General features: G+C 48.3%; 1 protein-coding gene across 2 annotated transcripts in view; it reads right to left on the bottom strand.

Moving 5' to 3' along the window:
• Window positions 1-16,112, bottom strand: part of DPYSL2 (dihydropyrimidinase like 2) — a 52,350-nt gene extending 36,238 nt beyond the window's left edge. Inside the window, exons 1-4 of one of the 2 annotated variants that reach the window (XM_064400536.1) lie at window positions 16,038-16,112; window positions 15,300-15,669; window positions 2,179-2,267; window positions 756-940 (exon numbers count right to left, since the gene is read on the bottom strand). In XM_064400536.1, coding sequence (XP_064256606.1) covers window positions 756-940; window positions 2,179-2,267; window positions 15,300-15,650 — 625 coding nt within the window. In that variant the 5' untranslated portion in view covers window positions 15,651-15,669; window positions 16,038-16,112. Of the gene's footprint in view, window positions 1-755; window positions 941-2,178; window positions 2,268-5,448; window positions 5,592-15,299; window positions 15,670-16,037 lie in introns of those variants that run through there. The other variant, XM_064400537.1, reaches the window with a different exon arrangement.
• Between the last annotated feature and the right edge of the window lie 2,235 nt (window positions 16,113-18,347).

The raw sequence follows: 18,347 nt of genomic DNA, 5'->3' as shown, positions 1-18,347 counted from the left end.
TTTTTACACCTGATCAGCTGCCCTGCAACGGAGGGGTTTCTTTTTCCCTCTGGCTCAAAGAAAGTTACAAGGTTACAACTAGGACTCGTTTGTGGAGTTTTAAGATCCTGTGGCAAACAAAGCAGGGACAGATAGCCTGGAAGTCATTCCTGAGGCATTTTAGAGGCAGAAGGGCCAAAAGTATCTAACCCTGCCGCCAGCACAATAGTCAGTCTGCCTTTTTAATCTTGAGGTATTTTCACTTCACAATTCCTCTCCTCCTCCATTGGAGATGAGCCCAAGCAGAGCTACACTAACAAAAATCCTGGTGGCTAAAGCAGATCCTGAAATAAGTGGCCCAGTTTTCAAAGACACACTGAACACTGGCATCAGGCTTCTGGGTGTGAGAAACACAATAGAGTGTGAGAAACACAATAGATATCTCTCCACAGACAGGGGACCAAGGCACAGGAATGTGGGGGATCTGCTCCTCACTCTGGAGCCAAAGGTCACAGAGACACTGGTTCCAGCAGGAGCAGACCCAAAAACCTGCTGAAGTCACACCACCAGCAAGGGCAGACAAATTAAATGAGTGACATCTGCAAGACAGGGAAATACTGGGGTCCTGCTTTTTCACTCCTATTCCCACAATCTTTTCCTGGCAACCTGGCCAGACATCACCCACTGGTTCAGAACAAGGTGACTCCCAAAGCTCCTGCTCTTATCTGGGAAAGAGAAAAGCCCAGCTTCGCTGGAAGAGGAAAGCAGGCACTTACTGATCATGGTGGTGCCCCCAGCCAGTGCAGCCTTGGTCCCTTGGAAGAAATCATCAGCAGACGTCATCCCCTGCTCTGGCATCTGGAACCGGGTGTGGACGTCGATCCCTCCAGGAATCACCATCCTGCCGTGGGCTTCAATAGTTTTCACTCCCCCTGGCACGATCAGGTTCTCCCCTATTTGCCTGGGGAAAGAGGTTTTGAGGAGCAGGTCAGGCACACCCAGGTGAGCAGCCTGTAAACCAACACCCCTGTGCTACTTAGCCTAGCTGCAGTTGACTTTTTCCATATAAAGCAGGGCACAGGATCAGCACACACAGGGCTGAGGGTGCTTCACTCTTCCTGTGGAAGCAGTTGCATAAAGGGGAGTTAAGTGTGCAATTCCTTCAGGACTTTGGGGCAACATTAAAGGAAGGAAAAGAAGGAGCCCCTCTGGAAGGGGCTGTGCAGGTCATGGATGATCACTGCACCCAACACAGCTTTCCTGGGGCTGGACTCTTTAAAGCAGCAGCTCAACACTTGATTCCAGCTCTCTTACAAGCAGTTGGTTTGGGAACACTCAAAGAATTTTTGCTTCTTTATTTTCTACCTTCCTCTCACATGTAAGTATTACAGAGTCCCTACACAAACATAAAGTGAAGCAGATATTGGTTACCAAATTCCTGGTGAGACCCTCAGAGGTCTCTACAGTCCAGCTCTTCACAGACCTATTTTTAGCAGTGCAGTAGTGGATGCAATTAATTAGCTGGCTCTGGCTGGCTCCTTTAACTTTTAACCTCGATTTAAAAAGCACATGTGCTGGCTGTTTAGCCAGAACAGGAAAATTCCTTGTTTGTAACCTCTGGCTTGTCTGTTTTTTCCTAGGAGTAATTTTCCAAAGAAATCTGTAACACATTTAATGTGCCAGGAACACATGTTCCAGGCCTGAAAACACAGAAAGGGGCCTGAACCTCTTCCACTACAGGGTCCTTTTTTACTTGAAGGGGGCTTGGAGTGATCTCAGCATCACAGACCCAGAGAAGTCAGCACTGCAAGAGACTTCCAGAGGTCACCTAAGTCCAGCCTCCAAGTCTAAAAGAGAATTGTGTTAGGATGATGAACTCTGAATTCAAAATATCTGAAGTCATAACTCAGTGAAACTTTACAGCACAGATAACTTCAAACACATGTGTCATCTCAGCATGGGGCTGCTCTCATGGCTAAAATTAAGCACATGTAAGTACCTCCTTGGAGCCAGCAGGGTTTGGGCCCGGTTTATTTATTCAATACCCTGCTTTTAAAGCTCCTTCATTAAACAACAGGATAGATGTGGAAATATTCATTTTTCACTGTAATTTAATAGATCTCTCCAAAATTAAGCTATTCCAGCCAATCTGCAGTGCATTTCTGTACATACCCAATCCCACCATGAGGCTTCACTTACTTTATCAACCCATCCTCCATGTAAATGTCTGCATAGAAGGACTGGTCATCATTAACTATTTTGCCACCTTTGATCAAAAGACGATCGCTCTACAACAAAAGAAGCACAGCACAAGACACAATTATTCAATGGGAGAGCTGACAGTCTGCAGTGTCACTCCAGAGATGAAAGAGGAGGGAAGGCAACAACCTCTGCATTATTCACCAGCACACATCAAAACACGAGTCAACTGCTGCACTTTCAACTGGAAAGATAAAATGCTTTATTTCATCTGCAAGGCCTTTCATCACTGATGATGCCAAAAAAAAAAAATCAGAATGAGGAAAGAGGTGGGTTCCAGTGATCTTATCTACTCTGGCAGCTTCAGTCCTATCTGAAGCCTGCCACCATCACCTGCAGCAGCAGGACTAAATCACATTTGGAAGGATGTGTTGAACCACATCTCTTATTTCTTTCAGCCTTGGTCGTACGCAAAATTTCCTATATGCACCCACACAGTGGAGTCACTGCTTGGCTCAGTGTGAGTCAACTGCTGTCAGGGAAATGGCCCAAAAGTCTGTTGCCAGGGGTTACACAACACAAACAAACTCCTTTGGTCCACTTCAGTGATGTTTTGATGCAGTGGATCCAGAGCACCACTGCAGAACCAGATGGAAATATACACATATTTAGCAAATTAGGGTTAAGGGAAGGATATGCAAAACAGTTATTAAAATTTCCTCAAATTAGAAGACAGTTTGGCAGGAACAGAAAGGTAATTATAAAAAGGCAGCTATCAGGCAGCACGATTTTATCCCAGCCAGGGTTACAGCTTGCTTCTGCAAGATTTTAGGTCAAAAACAAATGTTGGCTTTTGTTTTGTTTTCTTCGTTTTTTGTTTTGGTTGGTTTTTTGGGTTTTTTTTGCAGTAGTCATAAACAAGAGTGAAACCCACTGCAGATGGGGAAGAGAGTTAAAAGTGGCTGCTACATCCCCTGGTTCCTTCATTCCCCACATCGCAGATGCATTTTTCCAGCAGATGAATATTTAAAGCAAAGCACATACTGGGTGTGAATCTTTGGTTTAAACCACACCTTTGGCCCTCAGATCTGCGCTTGTACTTACTCTGATTCTTTTTTCCTTTCTCACAGAAACACCTTTGTAAGAGAACAAAGCAATACCAGCACAGCCAAAGGCTGGGGAAATCAAAAGCTGGACTTTTAACTCAGAGGTGCCATGGACTTATAGAAAATATATGTAAGAATTTATAGATAAATATATATAAAATAGTGGCAGAGTGCTCAGGGCCCTGATTTTGAAGTGTCAGCTCCACTCATTGAACAGAAGGAACAATCAGGCATTTTCCCAAATTCCTCATAATAAAGCTGAAGAGTTGGAGCACCCAATTCTCAACTGACACAGCTCTTTTAGCACCAAAAGGGCTCCAAGAATTGTATCAGATACTGATTTATCTGATACTGATCCACCTTTTGTATCACTGCTTAACATCTAGGAGATGTTAAGCCCATCTCCCTCCTTTTCTGCTTCTCCTTCCTCCTCCTGCTGCAATGAAGAGTTCCCCTGGATAATGCCACTGATTTCAAATACAAAGAAACCCCCAAATTTTAAATTTAGGAGCTGCTGCAAATGCCAATAAGCCTGAGTGAAATAATGTAGGGTGTGAAAAACCCACTTGTCTTTCAATACCAGCCTCTCCAGCAAACTGTCTACATGTTTACCACTTCCAGAAATACTGCAGTGTTGATGCCCACCTCCACTGCAGGCTCCTCGTGCCATTAAAATGGGAAAGCCTGGCCATGGATGTCACCAACATCCCAAGTCTTCACACACTGGGCATCAATTAGGGAAGAAGAAGGGAAAAAATATACGTGAAGTGGCCACAAAAACACAGCCTGGAGCATTTTAATGATGCTTCTGGCAGTAACCAGGGCTGTGCTGCTACTGGACTCTTGAGAGGGCTCTGAGATCAGGATGAAGCCTCCTGCTCATCTCAACCACCTTGGAGACAAAAGCACACGCAGCTCACACCCCTGCGAGGGCCTGCCACCAAATCTGTGTCTATTCAGCAGCAAAATCAGGGCAGCCACACATCCATTATCCTCCTTTTTCCAGTGTTAGCCTCGGTTGATAATCCCAGTTTCGCACAACAGCAAACAGAAGCAGAATCTGATTTTTCCTACTCCTTTGCAGGAGGATTGGGTGCACAGAACATAAATCAAAGCATTCAGCCAGAAGAAAAATGCGTCATGCTACTCCTGGCCCGTGACAGGGATTCAGCAGGAACCTCCATCACCCTTTAAACAGAGGCAGCTTTTTTAACTCTTTACCATTGGACTCTTGGAGGGAAACTGACTCCCCTTTCCAGAGAAAAAATAATTTTAAAAAAGAAGGATGCACCATTTATCAATAACCATTATGCACATCCCCTGCCTCCCTTAAGCATTGCAATTGTACAATCCCGCGATTCCTGCCCAAACCCGACACGTCAAAGCCCCGTTTCAGAGCTCCTTTTCCTGCCCCCGAGGAGGAGGAAGGAGGACGGGGAAGGGTGTGTCCGTGGGGAAGGTGAGGAACCGCTGCCAAGGATGAAAAACTCCCGTGTCCAAAAAAACAAGCGGCTCCAGCAGCCCGTTAGTCGAGGATATCTTACGTAACCAAAAGTTGGTACCCTTGGATCTGCAATACCTGCCCTAAATCGGCTCCCACAACAAGGAGACCGAGGGAGGGGTTTATATAACGGCTCCTTCCCTGCTCCCCCAGGACCGCACCGAAACCTGCGCCTTGCCAGAAGCTTCCTGGCGAAGAAAAGGCTATCCTGGAAAATGCCCAGCGCCAGCCCGGCGGGGATCGGGGTCTCGAGCTGATGCCCTCGCCCGGAGCCGCCCTTCGCCGGGCTGGGGCGGGCGGGGATGGAGCCCCCGGGAAAGCAGCGAGCCCCTCCTCGGCACAGCCCCAGGGCTTGGAGAGCCCCTCCGGGCACGGCCTGAGGGCAGGGACCCCTCCCCGGGCACGGCCCGAGGGCGCCGAGCGGGGTCCCCGATGTCCTCCCGGGGCCGGCGCTGCGCTGCCGCGGGGCGATGCCGCCGAACCCGCCCCCGGCCGGGCTCAGCCCCGCCGGCCCCAGCCCCGCCGCGCTGCAGCGCAGGAAGCGCCGCATTATCCCTGATCCCATTATCCTGCCCCAGCCCCGCATCGCTCCGGCACACAAAGGGCTCCATCCCCGCGCACCCCTCCCCCTTCCCCGCCGCTATTCCCCTGCGCTCCACTCACCGTGATCCGCGGAATATTTTTCTTCCCCTGATAAGACATCTTGGGAAATCAGCCCCCGATGTATTTATTCAATAATGTTATATGTTTTTTAAAGAGAAGCGCGGCGGCTGCTACACCGCTATTGTCTCCCGCGCAGCAACTGCTCCGCAACCTCCCCTCCACCAGTGTGTAGATCAAGAGGAAAAAAAAAAAAAAGAAACCAAAAAAACCCCTAAACAAACAAACAAAAAAACACCCCCCAAAAAAAACAGAACAAAAATTAATCCCCCGAGACCAAATCACTGCGATCCCAGGGAAGGGGAGCGGGGGAGGGGGGGGTGCGGCGCAAGAGGTGATCGGTGCTCTCCGCAATGGCAGGCACGGGAGAGGCAGCCAACCCTCCGCGTCTCCCTTTCTTCCCTGCGCCCGGAGCCCGGCCCAGCCCAGCCCGGCCCAGCCCCAGCAAAGCCCGGCCCAGCCCAGCCCAGCCAAGCCCGGCCCAGCCCCGACCGGCGGCGGGGCGGCAACTGCGCATGCGGCCCCGCCGCTCCAGGGCCCGTCCGCCCGGCGCGCCGCGCCATTGGCTGAGCGCCCGCGGGGATGCAAATCAACGGCGGCCTCTGCCCAATGGGAGAGCGGGGGACGCGCCGGAATGCAAATGAGCGGTGGGAGGGGCTGCGCGGGAGCCGGGAAGCGGGCCGGGAAGGCGTCGGGATATCTCGGGATATATCGGGATATCTCGGGGTACACGGACCGGAATCCATCGGGACACGCCAGGCACCGCCCGCCCGGCCCCCGCTCCCACCGAAACGCTTCCTGGGGGCCCCGGGTTAGTGAAGCTGCAGCGCTGGGCGGGGCTCCGCGAAATGACTCCTTGGGGGATGCCAACAGCCCGTTGTATTCCCCGCCGGGGCCGCGACATCCCCCGGGGGAGCGGAACGACCCCACTGTTCCCGGGGGTGTCGACACCGGCACGCCTCCCCGCTGAGGCTGTACCCCATCCCGGGCGGAGCGGGAGCCATGCCCCGTTCCCGGGGCTGCCCCGCACGGACAGAGCCGAGGATGCCCGCTGGGGAACTCGCTGCTTTCCATCGTCTTTGTCCTACCCCACCCTTCCTGGCGCTCCCAATTACCAAATGGTGGAGGGGGGGAATGAAGATTTGAAGCCACTCCCGACGCTTTGTTTTCCCAGTCTGCCTTCTCCCACACCTCGTCCAGAAAATCCAGCCCGGATCCAACCCCCCACAGACACCTGTGGTCACTAACCTGAAACCTTAGTGCCAGGGAAATGTGGGCTCAGAGCTACACACCCGGGCGTGGGGGTCCTCTCCATGGTCCCTCGGGCCATTCCTTACTACTCCAGTGCTGCCAACTCCGTGTTCCATGTTTCAGTCACACTTGGAGTCAAATTTCTCAGTCCCTGAACTCCATAAGCTGGTACTTCAAGGAAAGAAATGCATTAAATGGCATAAATATCTCCTCATTGTTTACAATGCACTTGTCCCAGTGCAGGGAATGGAGGTGGGATCTGTAGCCAAGCAGGTTCCTCTGACATCAGCTGTGCTGGGGTAAGGTACAACACAATTTTTGGAGAACTCAATGCCACAAATTCACTTCTGCTTGAATATTATAAATAATAATTAATGATCAAAAACTTACCTTCTTCCCTTACCCATGATGAATTTCACATCACACAAACTGCATCTTTGCCTGCCGCAAAATTGTGATCTCTACATACCCAAACACACCGTGCACAGCCAGTAAGAAATTAAACCTTTGGTCTAGGAGAGCAATAAATCATTATAAAGACAACATCTGCTCAAACAGACTCCTGTCAGGACCTTTTGTGTTAATTTCTTCACAGGAAGCTCTAAGGAATATAGGGAAGCAATTTTTCCTGGGTATAGGTAGGATATCATACAACACTTAAGGACCTGATATGACAATCAGTTAATATCTAATTAGCAACAAATGAAAAAGTGGCTCATTATGACAGTGACAAAATTATTAATTTGTCAGCCTGTAGGATTTATTTTGATTTAATGCTTAGAATTGACAACCCTGAATGAGTTATCCTGAGCCTCTGATGTGTGCTTGAAGAAGTTTTGAAACCTTAGCATATTTTTGCTCAGAACATGACACCAGAAATCTACATCAGGTCTCTAAATTTAGACAGTGCAACTGTTCCTTTTTTTTTTTTCTCTTTGATGCTTATTTTCCTCCTCAGTTTAATATCTGAATGGTTCCATGCCTTTTATTTGCAGGTAGGAGAGTACCAGAGAGGAATCACACACTGCCCAAGGTTGGGAGCTGGCACCCAGGCCTTGGGCAGTGGATCACCAACACACCTAGAGCCCATCTTAGCTGCCCAAACACACCTATTTCAATTTTCCTTTTTTTATTTAAAAAAGGCTTCTACTGCACATGGGCTTCATTCAGAGCAGCAGTTCTTGAATGTTGAGTATTCCATAATCATATATTCCATAACTTGGACCCAGCAGTGACTAGAGTCAGAAAGCAATAACCAATCTTCAGGTGACACTTAGCTTGTCTTTCTCATCACCTTGTTGCAAGAATCTCAGTAATACAGAATGAAATAAATTCAGAGATTAAAGGGTTGGAAAACCACAGTTGTTGAAAATCCAACATCTACACAGCACCAAATTTTTAAAACTTCCATAATTCAGGACTAGAATTGAGCTCCAAAGTGTCTCTTTTAGCTCCATTACAGCACACCAATATGCCCCAATTTTATTTGCTTTTACTAATGAGCTAAAATGCTGTCAAAATACATAATTTTAAAATTATTGTAGTTGCAAACTCGCTTATTTAGCCTTGCTAAAAAAAAGGTGAGGAATAGAAATTGCCTATTGTATAATCTCACATGAGGGGAGGGGAGGAGAAGGGCTAATGGACAATGTTGGGATGAGAACAAGTGGGGAACAGCCTGGAATTACTGAAGTGCATCTTTTTGGTTGGTTCTGGTAGAGTTTGGAGCAATCTGGTCCAGTGGAAGATGTCCCTGGCCATGGCATGGTGTTGGAACTGGATGAGATTTAAGGTTCTTTCCAACACAAACCATTCCATGATTCTCTGATAAATTCCTCTGGTAAATCTCTAGTTTCTGCATAAATTCTCCTACAAGTACAATGAAGAAAAGTAACTATGAAACGTCAGAGGCAGGAGTTGGGTCCTTTGTTAAAAGGAGAGAATTTAACTTCCTCATTAAATCCTGGCAGGGCTGGATCCAGCCCTGCTGCTCTGCAGCAGTGCTAGGATATTTTGAGAAGTGATGGGATATCTGGATAATGCTGATGCACTTTGTCTACCACAGGTCTCTTGATGCACACAGGGGGCTGAACAGGATAAAATTAAAGGTGTCACATTCATGAGCACTGTCTAAACAATGCTAATCAAGGGAAGGACAAGAGTGTCCCTGACCCATCCTCAGGCTTCAGGTATTTGGAGGAATATTGGCCAGGATCATCATCATTCCTGCCCAGCTGCTGCAACACTTCTTTTGAGGCTCTTGGCAGCGAAAACTTATTTCATGTTAAAGGAGCATATATATGTCTAAATTTATATCCTGCAAAGGTCTAGAGGGAAAATGGCACAGGAATATGAGAATCTCTGTGCAGTGATAATCTATGCTAAAATCATCAAAATAAATCTATGCTGAAATAAATCACCACAGGCATCAGAGGAAATCAATTTACATCAGCTCTGAATCTTAACTCATAGATTCTGTGAACTACCATAAAGCACTTGGAAAAGAATTTTATTCCCACTGTGGAGTTACTGGATGGTTGGGAAAAGAAGTATTAAAAAGAATTTCTTCCTCTGTGGAATTTTAGTGTAATGGTAACAAAGCCCACAGAATTTCAGCAACACCCAAATTGCTTCTGCTGCTGCTGAATACTTAAAGGTGTGTCCACAATGGCATTTTGCCATGAAATTAAAAAACCTGCAAATGGAAATATCCATTTTAAAACTTAATGAAAAGAGGAATCAGAGATGAATTTAAATAAACTGGGCCAAAAGTGTTTTCAGGAGTTCACCCATTAGGCCCTAATTTTCTGTCATGATCCTGCCAATGCCAATTGTTGCATCAGCTCCAACTCTGAATGATTTTAAAGGAGTTTTCCATGGATCCAGGAACGTCCTGCATTCTAGGAAGTGTAGGGAGAATTAAATCCAGGCTGATACATGGTAGGAGAAGTTACATCTGTCCTTCTCAAAGGATTATGAAAGAACTGTCCTTTATTAATCACTGTAAATTAAATTACTGAGAGGAGTTGTACTTGACAATGAGCATCTCTTGCTTTATTATCTTAAAGGAGAAAATTAAAATTAAGAGTCATAGTGTAGAAACGACCATGGGGGTCAAACATGTTACTATGAGGAGGTAAAAATCATACATCTTCTCAGAGAAACAGTCGGATTTTTTTTTTTTTGCATACAAAAAAAATTTTGAGGGTAAGATTCACTTTCTAGCCACACAAAGAGGTCAATCAAAATGTACATTTGATCTGCAAATTAAAATGAACTTTCCAATTGATTTTCTTTCTTTTAATATCCAGAGAACCCTTCAGGAGGCCCAAAAATAGCATTTTAAGAAGGCTGTTAGTGTTGGAGTGTGTTTCTTAGAGGAAACGTCCTGAGTACCGTGATGTGAATTATCCTTAAACAATACCAGCAATTAAACAATTCCCCATCATGTACCAGGGAATGAGCCAGGCTCTCTTCAGGGTTCTAGACAGGGATTGCTCTGTCAGGGGTTATACAATCCACAGAAAAAATGTGCTATTCTCTCCAAACCGCTCACAGCCACATCCTGCCCTGACCTGCACCACAGCTAAATGCAGAATTTCTGGAACAAAGGCATGGGACATTCAGGCCTCACTGTCAGTGCCTCTCCCTTTCATCCTCTCGCATCCACAGAACCATGGGAAGCATGGGTGGGTGCTAAGAAATGGCTGTTTTCAGTGATTGAACAGTTTTTTAACATTATAATCCCTTCTCCTTCCCCAAAAATATACAGGGCAAAGCATCAGGCTCTCAACCACTGCTGTCCCTGCTTGTGCCAGCCAGCTTTGCCTTCCTCTGAGGTGCAGGATGATCATGACTCAGGGAAAAATGGAATTTTGACCTTTATTTTCCCATGCTGAGAGTCATTCCTGCTCTTTGGGAGGGGATTACAGAACAGGACATTGATAATCACACACGAGTGCCAAGAAGTTTGGATTCTGGTAGTTTTCTGCTCCCAAATGCTGTTGTTTTATAAGCTAAGAGAGCTCATGAAGACACATGCCCCCAGCCCCAATTGAATTTTGTTGACATCATTTTCCAATTTTACAACAACTTCCCAGGAGATACACCCAGATTTGATGTGCCACAAGACAGACGTGTGATACAGGGAGTCAGACACAGTCCTGCAGGTAAAAAAAACTCAGGCAGACCCTAAATGACTGCTCAGCACCTACTAAAACCAGATGGAGCCTGTTAAATGGTGTCTAGGGAGGTGGCATAAGGGTGGCACACCAAACTGCCACTCCCATGTACCAGTAACTGCATTTATCCCTTGGGATGCAGCCTGTGTCAGCTCCAAGTTAAGCAGGAAGATCTGGCTCCAAGTGTTTAAATTTTCCCATCAAATCTTTAACCAAAATCATCCATTGGCTGTGTATCAAAACCCCTTGTTCATTCCTGCATGGAGGTGTGGTATTAGTAAATTCTACACATAAAACCACTCCACATGACACCCATTGGATGTATAGAACAGCAGCTGTGCAGAATGATGACTTTCAGAAAAAGTTAAGAGGATTTTGGCATTTTTGCTCCTCACTGTTGGTTTTGGTTATTTTTTTTCCCCACAAACCATCCTGACCTATTGGAAGAACATGCAAGTCATCCTCCCTTATGATTATTTTGCAAGCAATGATTGTCGAAACAAGGCTAGAAAAATTGCAGGCATTGTAACAAATTAAACTCAGGACTGCATTTCCAGCTGTCTGGAACAGCTCCTTTGTTTTGGACAACAGTTCCATTAATGTTCCAGAGTCTGTGATTATTTGAGCTCTCAACAACATCCTGTTATTCATTATTTCTCTCCAGGAATGAACAACCATGATCCTGAGAGCTTTGAGGTTTTAGGAAAAAGTCCAGTCATGTTGCAAGCTTCATGACAGTGTTTTGCAAGTGAGTCCTCTCCTATCAATTCTAAACTAAAAACATTTTCCTACTGTCTGTTTATTCATTGTTGTTATTTGTTACAATAGGCTTTATTGGTTTAGTCTAGCAGTTTACACACAGTGCTCTGTGCTTCCCAAATGGCCAGGAACTGTTTTAAGGGAGGCAAAAAAAAGAATGTAAAGGTGCACAGGGGAAACACCTAAACCACTGGAGTAACAACAAGATGGCAAATGAAGGACAGATGCAGGATCCCAGGTCTTGTACTGGTGTTGTAGGGTCTGAGCAGCTACTCAGGCTCTCTGCAAACCAGATTAAAGCCCTTGTGATCTCTCTTGCATTTAAACCTTGCTTTTCTCTATAGCTGTTCCCTAAAACACTGTCTCTCTTCCAAAAATGTCAGTAGGTGAATAGCAATTACAGATATGTGAAATCCAAGAAATACACTAGGAGAAATTGCCTGGCTCAAGCAATCAATGGCCAAAGTTTTTCAAACCCCAGATAAATGCCCCTCTCTCAAGACTTGTCATGTAAGAAAAAGGGAAATATTGCCCTGGCATGCCATTCCAGCAGTCCCTGCTCTGGGACCAGGAACCTTCCAGCTTCTGCACTGACTACAATACAGAGATGATGGACAACAGAGCTGGAAGGGGCTGTAAAAGGCTGAAAAGGAGGCTCAGGGGGGACCTTGTGGCTCTGCACAGCTCCTGCCAGGAGGGGACAACTTGAGGGGGTCAGGCTCTGCTCCAGGGAACAGGGACAGGAGCAGAGGGAATGGCCTCGGGCTGGTGGATTCAGGCTCAGGGTGGATTCAGCAGGAATTTCTGCATGGAAAGGGTGCTAAGGAACTGCCCAGGGAGGGTTGGAGTGCCCATCCCTGGAGGGGTCCCAGGAAGGCCTGGATGGGGCACTCAGAGCTCTGGGCTGGGGACAGGGTGGGCATTGGGCAAGGTCAGACCTGATGATCTTGGACGGCTTTTCCAACCTGGATTATCCTGTGGGTAAATCCCACTGCAGAAATTGATCTTGCAGGTGCACAGCAGCACCTGAGAGCCAGGCCAAGAACCTCTTGCCTCATTTAAGGAATCCCACATCTGAAGATTAGGTTCTTGGCACATCCCAGTGTTGGGGTCAGGGAGCACTGAGCACTGAGCAGGGCCCAGACACTGAACCAGCAACTCCAGGAACAGGAACAGCTCAGACAGGGAAGATGAGAAAGTTCAGATGGGAAACAGAAGCACAGTCAGTTCTCCAAGGCCTGGCAGCTGGGAGCAGCAGAGCTTGGCTCTGAGCTGAGCTGCAGACCTGTTGAATTGGCCACCAGAGACGGAACTGCAAACACTGCTGGAAATGAGGCTGAGCCTTCCTGGTGCCTCCAGAGATGATCTTAACCCTGAATTATGAGGCAGCACAGCCCAGGGGCAACACATGATGGCTGCAGAATGTCCCAGGCAAGACAGACACAGAGGGATTTGATTGCCCTTATCTTGCCCCACAAAACAATATATTGCAATTTAATGTGGAATAATTACACCCCCTTTTTTATCCTCTTGACAGTTGAGACCTCAGACAAAAATATTAAAAATATCTTGTCCATATTGCTTTGTTAACTATTTCAAAGGGGATTAAGACAAGATCTTTCTATATGTGACAGAAAGGATGACTGAGTTTTAAACCCATAAAGCCAGTTTTACTTTCTGAAGATTTAACCATTGATTCAAGCTATGGGTGCAGTCAGCTGGAAAACCAAAGCTAAAACATTCCTGCAATAAATTCCCCATCCATAGCATGACATTTATCCCAAGAGACTTCACTTACCACCAATGCTCCCCACCCCTCACATCACGATCCATTGGCATCAGTGTTAAGTAAAGCTAATGAGAAACAACTCAAATGTTTTGTATCATTCCATTATTTCATCCCCTCAGTTAACATTTAGACAATAATCTTTAAAATAGAACCAAAAACACACTTTAAAAAATAGTATTAATATTCTCAGTGGATTCTGATTTTGAACAATGTTGTGCTTAAATTTTTATTATACTCGTACCATTTAATCAGAAAATAATTTATCTTTTCAGAGTTGATGTATATCCTGCTTATATTCATGCCCCACAGGACATTAGATTGTCCAAAATTAGCTCTTAAAATGTCATGAATAGCAGAGTCTTTGACTCCCCAAGATGAAAAAGCCCTTTATTCTTGAAATGCACCTTGATTGGTCCAACAAGACTAATTAATCATGGAAAGTTACTCCATTAGTAGACACTCCAGCATGATCAAAGCAAACTTCAGGCATCTGTAGTGGCATATTTTTGTTTGGGTTTGGGAAACCAGCTGTGGAGCAGTGTGGAGTACATCCTCCTCCTCACTGGGGCTGGTGTGTGGGAATTCTGAAAATCTGTGCCTGCCTTTGTGAACTCTTTGTGACAGCAGTGGTTCACATGTGGAAATATGGCTGGATGGAGCCCTTAGGTCACTGCAGCAGGGGCTAATTTGGGGAGGATGAGCCTCTGGTTTATATTTTATAACTAATACATTTGATTAATTTATATTTTTATATTACCTCCAGTAATACTTCACGTTTCTGAAAGCAGGGTAAAGTGGTGAACAAGCCCATATTCTGAATTCCAGGCAGACTTCTGCCCAGCATACACAATCCATATTGGAATCAAAAACCAGAAGGCACATCCTAGGAGCAGCTTCCAGAGGAAAGGGCTACTCTATACCCACTGGGAGACAACTCAGAGAAACTCCTGCCTTATGCCAGGAGTTTAGCAGGCTGCTGGTGGGTACTTCATTCATTCATTTCTGCTCTTCAAGCCTCTGCCAGCACTGTCAGAGGTGTGCACTGAGTATTTCCTGGCTCACAGCTAAGTAAAGCTGGTTTAAATCGATCTATTGAGGAAAGCAGATGGGCATGGTCAGGCAGATCTGTGGGTTCAGTGGGTTTTGCCTCTGGAAGAAGATGGGCTTTATTACACCCTGACAAATCCAGAGAATGAGAAGTATCTGCAGCAGTCTTAAAATCCTGGGAGGAGTTCTGGGTTGCTACGAGGATGCCACATTCCTGTGAAAGTCCCAGATCTTCCCGAGTCAAAAATTCCCACTGTAGCCAGCAGCCCTGCTGAAAATTGGCATTGAAATGCAGCTCGCAGGGGTCGCTCCGGCGCCTGTCCTCCCCCGGGAGCAGGGGTAGGAGTCCCCCCTGGAAGAAGCCTGCAGGGATTTGATCCCGGTAGGTGGAGGCTCATTGATGTTCTTTTGCTCACAATCGCGTTTGTGTTCCGTAAGCTGCATTCCCTGCCTGGGTGGGGCATTTCCCTACCTTCGTGCTGGGGAATCGCCTAAGGAACAAAAAAGTCGCTGTTTCTCCCCAGACTGGAGGGCAGGGCGGGGTGGGGATGGGGAGGGGGGTGGGGGGATGGGGAGGTCTTCTTTCTTCTTGTGCCCCCCTCTCGTACACCTGCAGAGAACACGCGGACAGCGTTCGAGGTCTGGGGGGAAGCTCTGCGAGAGATGCTGCTCCCCAGGGGAAGGCACGGGCTGCCACACGGATGCAGGGGACATAAAAGCCAGCGGCTGCAGGTGGAGAGGATCCGTCCTCTCTGCAGCCTGTCGCGTGCCCGACTTCACATCACACAATATATATATAAATATATTCTCCATATATATGCACCCACCTTGTCATTCAGGTTCTGCAGCGCCTCCTTCCCCGTGGCACTCCTGATCTCCACCTTTCTCCCGAATTCAACAGATGGTTCCCCTCCCTTCCCGCTCTGCTTGGAATAGACGGACTGAGCATCCGGACCCAGGTGGGCAACATCCTTCTGCTTTGCCACGACTTTGTTACATCCCCGGCCCACCGAGAGAGAGTCGAAGTCGATGGTCTTGTTCTCCAGGGAGCCTTCCACCGGGCAGAACATGCCACAGAATTTCTGCCGGGGCTTGGGACTGCCCGAGCCCAGGTTTTTGAAGAAGGCTGGCACTTCTTCTTCCTCGCACTGCCGCCCGTTCTGCTTCTTCTCAGCCATGGCTGGGGTGGTCTCCCTGCTGAGGGGGAATACAACAGCAGTAACCAGGAGGATCCTGCGCACACACACACACACACACACACACACGGAGAGAAGAGATGGGGAGGGGGAAAAAGGAAAGCGATAGGGAAGAGACAGATCTGGGTCCTAGAGATACAGCAACATCAGCTGCAAAGGGCTGTGCCCGGCAGGTCCCCTGCCCCCATCGGCACCAGCCAGGCTGTGGCTCGCTCTCTCTCTTTGATGCAGCGCAAAGTTGAGGCAAGGATGGAGCAGATCCTGCTGCAATAAAGGGAGGAGGCTTCAAGTTCCCAGCATCCAGATGAGGAGGGAGGGAAAAGGAGGGAGAGAGAGAAGGAAAAAAAAAAAAAAAAAAAAAAAGCTCACTCTGCAGCAGAAACTGAGGACTGCTCCGGAAGTGATGCGAATGGTGAACTGGCAAATGGACTCGATCAGGTTGGAGCAACAGCCCCCTTCACACCCACCCTCTCCCCCTCCCCTTCCCCGGCGTGCAGATCTCGCTGTTCCGGGAGGCTGATGGGGACCGGGTACCTCCTCCCCTCCTGCTCCCCTCGCACAGGCAGGGCAAAAAGGGGCTCTGCCTCTGTCCCTCCCTTCCTCCCACCAGCCTGTTCCCTGCCTCCCCAGCCCAGCAATGGTGGAGTACTCCGGGAATCCCATTGTTCCTCACTTTTCCCAGCGCCGCGGAGCCGGAGGGCGGGAGCAGCTGGGATCGCAGCTGGGTCAGTGGGGCTCAGGAGCAGAACGCTGACTCAGCTGCTTGGGGTTTCGAGCGTCGCTGGTGCGGAGCCTCCTAGGGGGGAAAGGGCTGATGGGTGGCACTGAATAGAGGGTGAAAAAGAGACACATATGGGAGAGGGATATGGGAACCGGGGGACAGAGGAAAACGAGCTGGCAACAGGGACTTACCTCCAGGAGCCAAAATTACTGACCTTGCCAGTCAGTTAAGCCTCTGCAGTGCCAGGAGACCCTGGTTCCTCCCTGCGGGAGACCAGGGGAGGCAGCCAAAGGCAGGTTTCGAGAGGAGGAGACAGAGCAGCCCCGTGGTGACAGTGACCCTGCCACGGGGGTGAGGGGAGGTGGGGGAGATGGGGACAAAGGGGACATGGGGGCAGAGGAACGATGGGGAGGGAAGGAGAGATGAGGTAGAGAGAAGATGGGGGCAGGGTGGAGATGGGCAAAGGGGAGATGGGGGCGAGGAGAGGTGAGGGCAGAGAGGAGATGGGGGACAAAGGGGAAATGGGGGCTGGAGAGCAGGTGAGGGCAGAGCGAGGGTAGGGAGCAGAGCGGAGATAGAGGGCGAGGAGAGATGCAGCGCAGAGGAGATGGGGAAGAGGGAAGATGGGGACAAGGGAGAGGGGATGAGGTCAAGGCAGAGGCAGGGGCCCGGCTGGTTCCGGCTCGGCCACCGGCGCTGTCCCTTCAGCACCACCCGCGCCCGGCGCGGTGCGGGTCGGAGCCCGCCGGACTCTCACTGCCCGGCTGGGCTCCAACCCAGCGCCTGCCACGCATGTCGGGCATCATCTGGGACTCATTCCCGGGGGTTTGTGCCTAAACGAGCCGCTCCAGGGCCGGCGAGGTGGAGGGAGGGCTGGGGTCATTCCCGAGGGGCTGGTTCGAGCAGAGTCCACCAGAACCTGTGAGCCTGGGAGACCCTGGGGACGTGGGAGCAGAGCCAGTCTGGTCACAAAGGTAAGAAGTGCAGCACACAATAGGTCGAACGTGACCGTCTCCACCTGATAATAAGTTTTTCATGTGTGATTTGGGACCCTCAGGATAATCCATATGCAATATTTGTGCAGGCCAAAGCCAATGGTCAGGCTACTCATTCCCATGCATTATTCATTGATAGGCATCTTTGCACATGCATGCATTAACTGTTAATTGAGAGGCATCTGTGTCCAAATGGCTACCAAGCACCTCTGCAAGATTAAAAAAAAAAAACCAAAAAAAAAAAAAATAAAACAAACCAAAACAAAAACCCCTAGAAGAAATAAATCAAGGTGTATTTAAAAAATAATAATCCCAAAGTCATCTCTCCCTGAAAACCACATCCAAATCAAGGCATTTGTATCCAAAAGGTGGAAAACTACCAAAGCCAAGGTCGCAGCTGAGCAAAGCCCAGTAATAAATGCACAGTGCAGTGATAAAAGACTCCAGACTAAATGGAAAAAAAAAATAAGCCTGCAGCTTGGCCCTGAAGGATGATGATGATGTGCTCTGCTAACTAATGAAGGAGGGAGGAATCCAAAGACAGGGGCTCTCCAGGGAAACAGCCCCACCTCCCTCCCTTCCTGGGATCATCCCCGAGGACCCAGGAGGGTTACAGCCATGCTGATCTCAGGTGCTTGGTTGGGGACTGGAGCCCAACAGATGGTCTCTCAGGTACACACAAGTGCTGTTTTATTTAAGGTTTATAAATATTAATTGCCACAGCACTGCTGATCAGGCAGCACTGGAGCTATGGCGAGTGTTGGTGGAGGCTCCAGCAAGACGAAAGCCTTGGAGTGATTGTGTTGACACGTTCTGCAGTTTGCTGAGATGAAGGCAGTGGCTTTCAGGGACAGCCTGGAATCCAGCTCATTCATCCCTTGGCACAGCCCTGGAAGATGCTCAGATGGCCACAGGCACAGGCTCTGTGGAGGGGTGGGAAGGATCTGTCAGGAAAGCCAGAGG

This window comes from Passer domesticus, chromosome 28, assembly GCF_036417665.1.
Source record: "Passer domesticus isolate bPasDom1 chromosome 28, bPasDom1.hap1, whole genome shotgun sequence".
In the NCBI taxonomy this organism is placed as follows: Eukaryota; Metazoa; Chordata; class Aves; order Passeriformes; family Passeridae; genus Passer; species Passer domesticus.
Note: the sequence above shows the minus strand (reverse complement) of the source record. Positions and strands in the feature narration are given on the sequence as shown.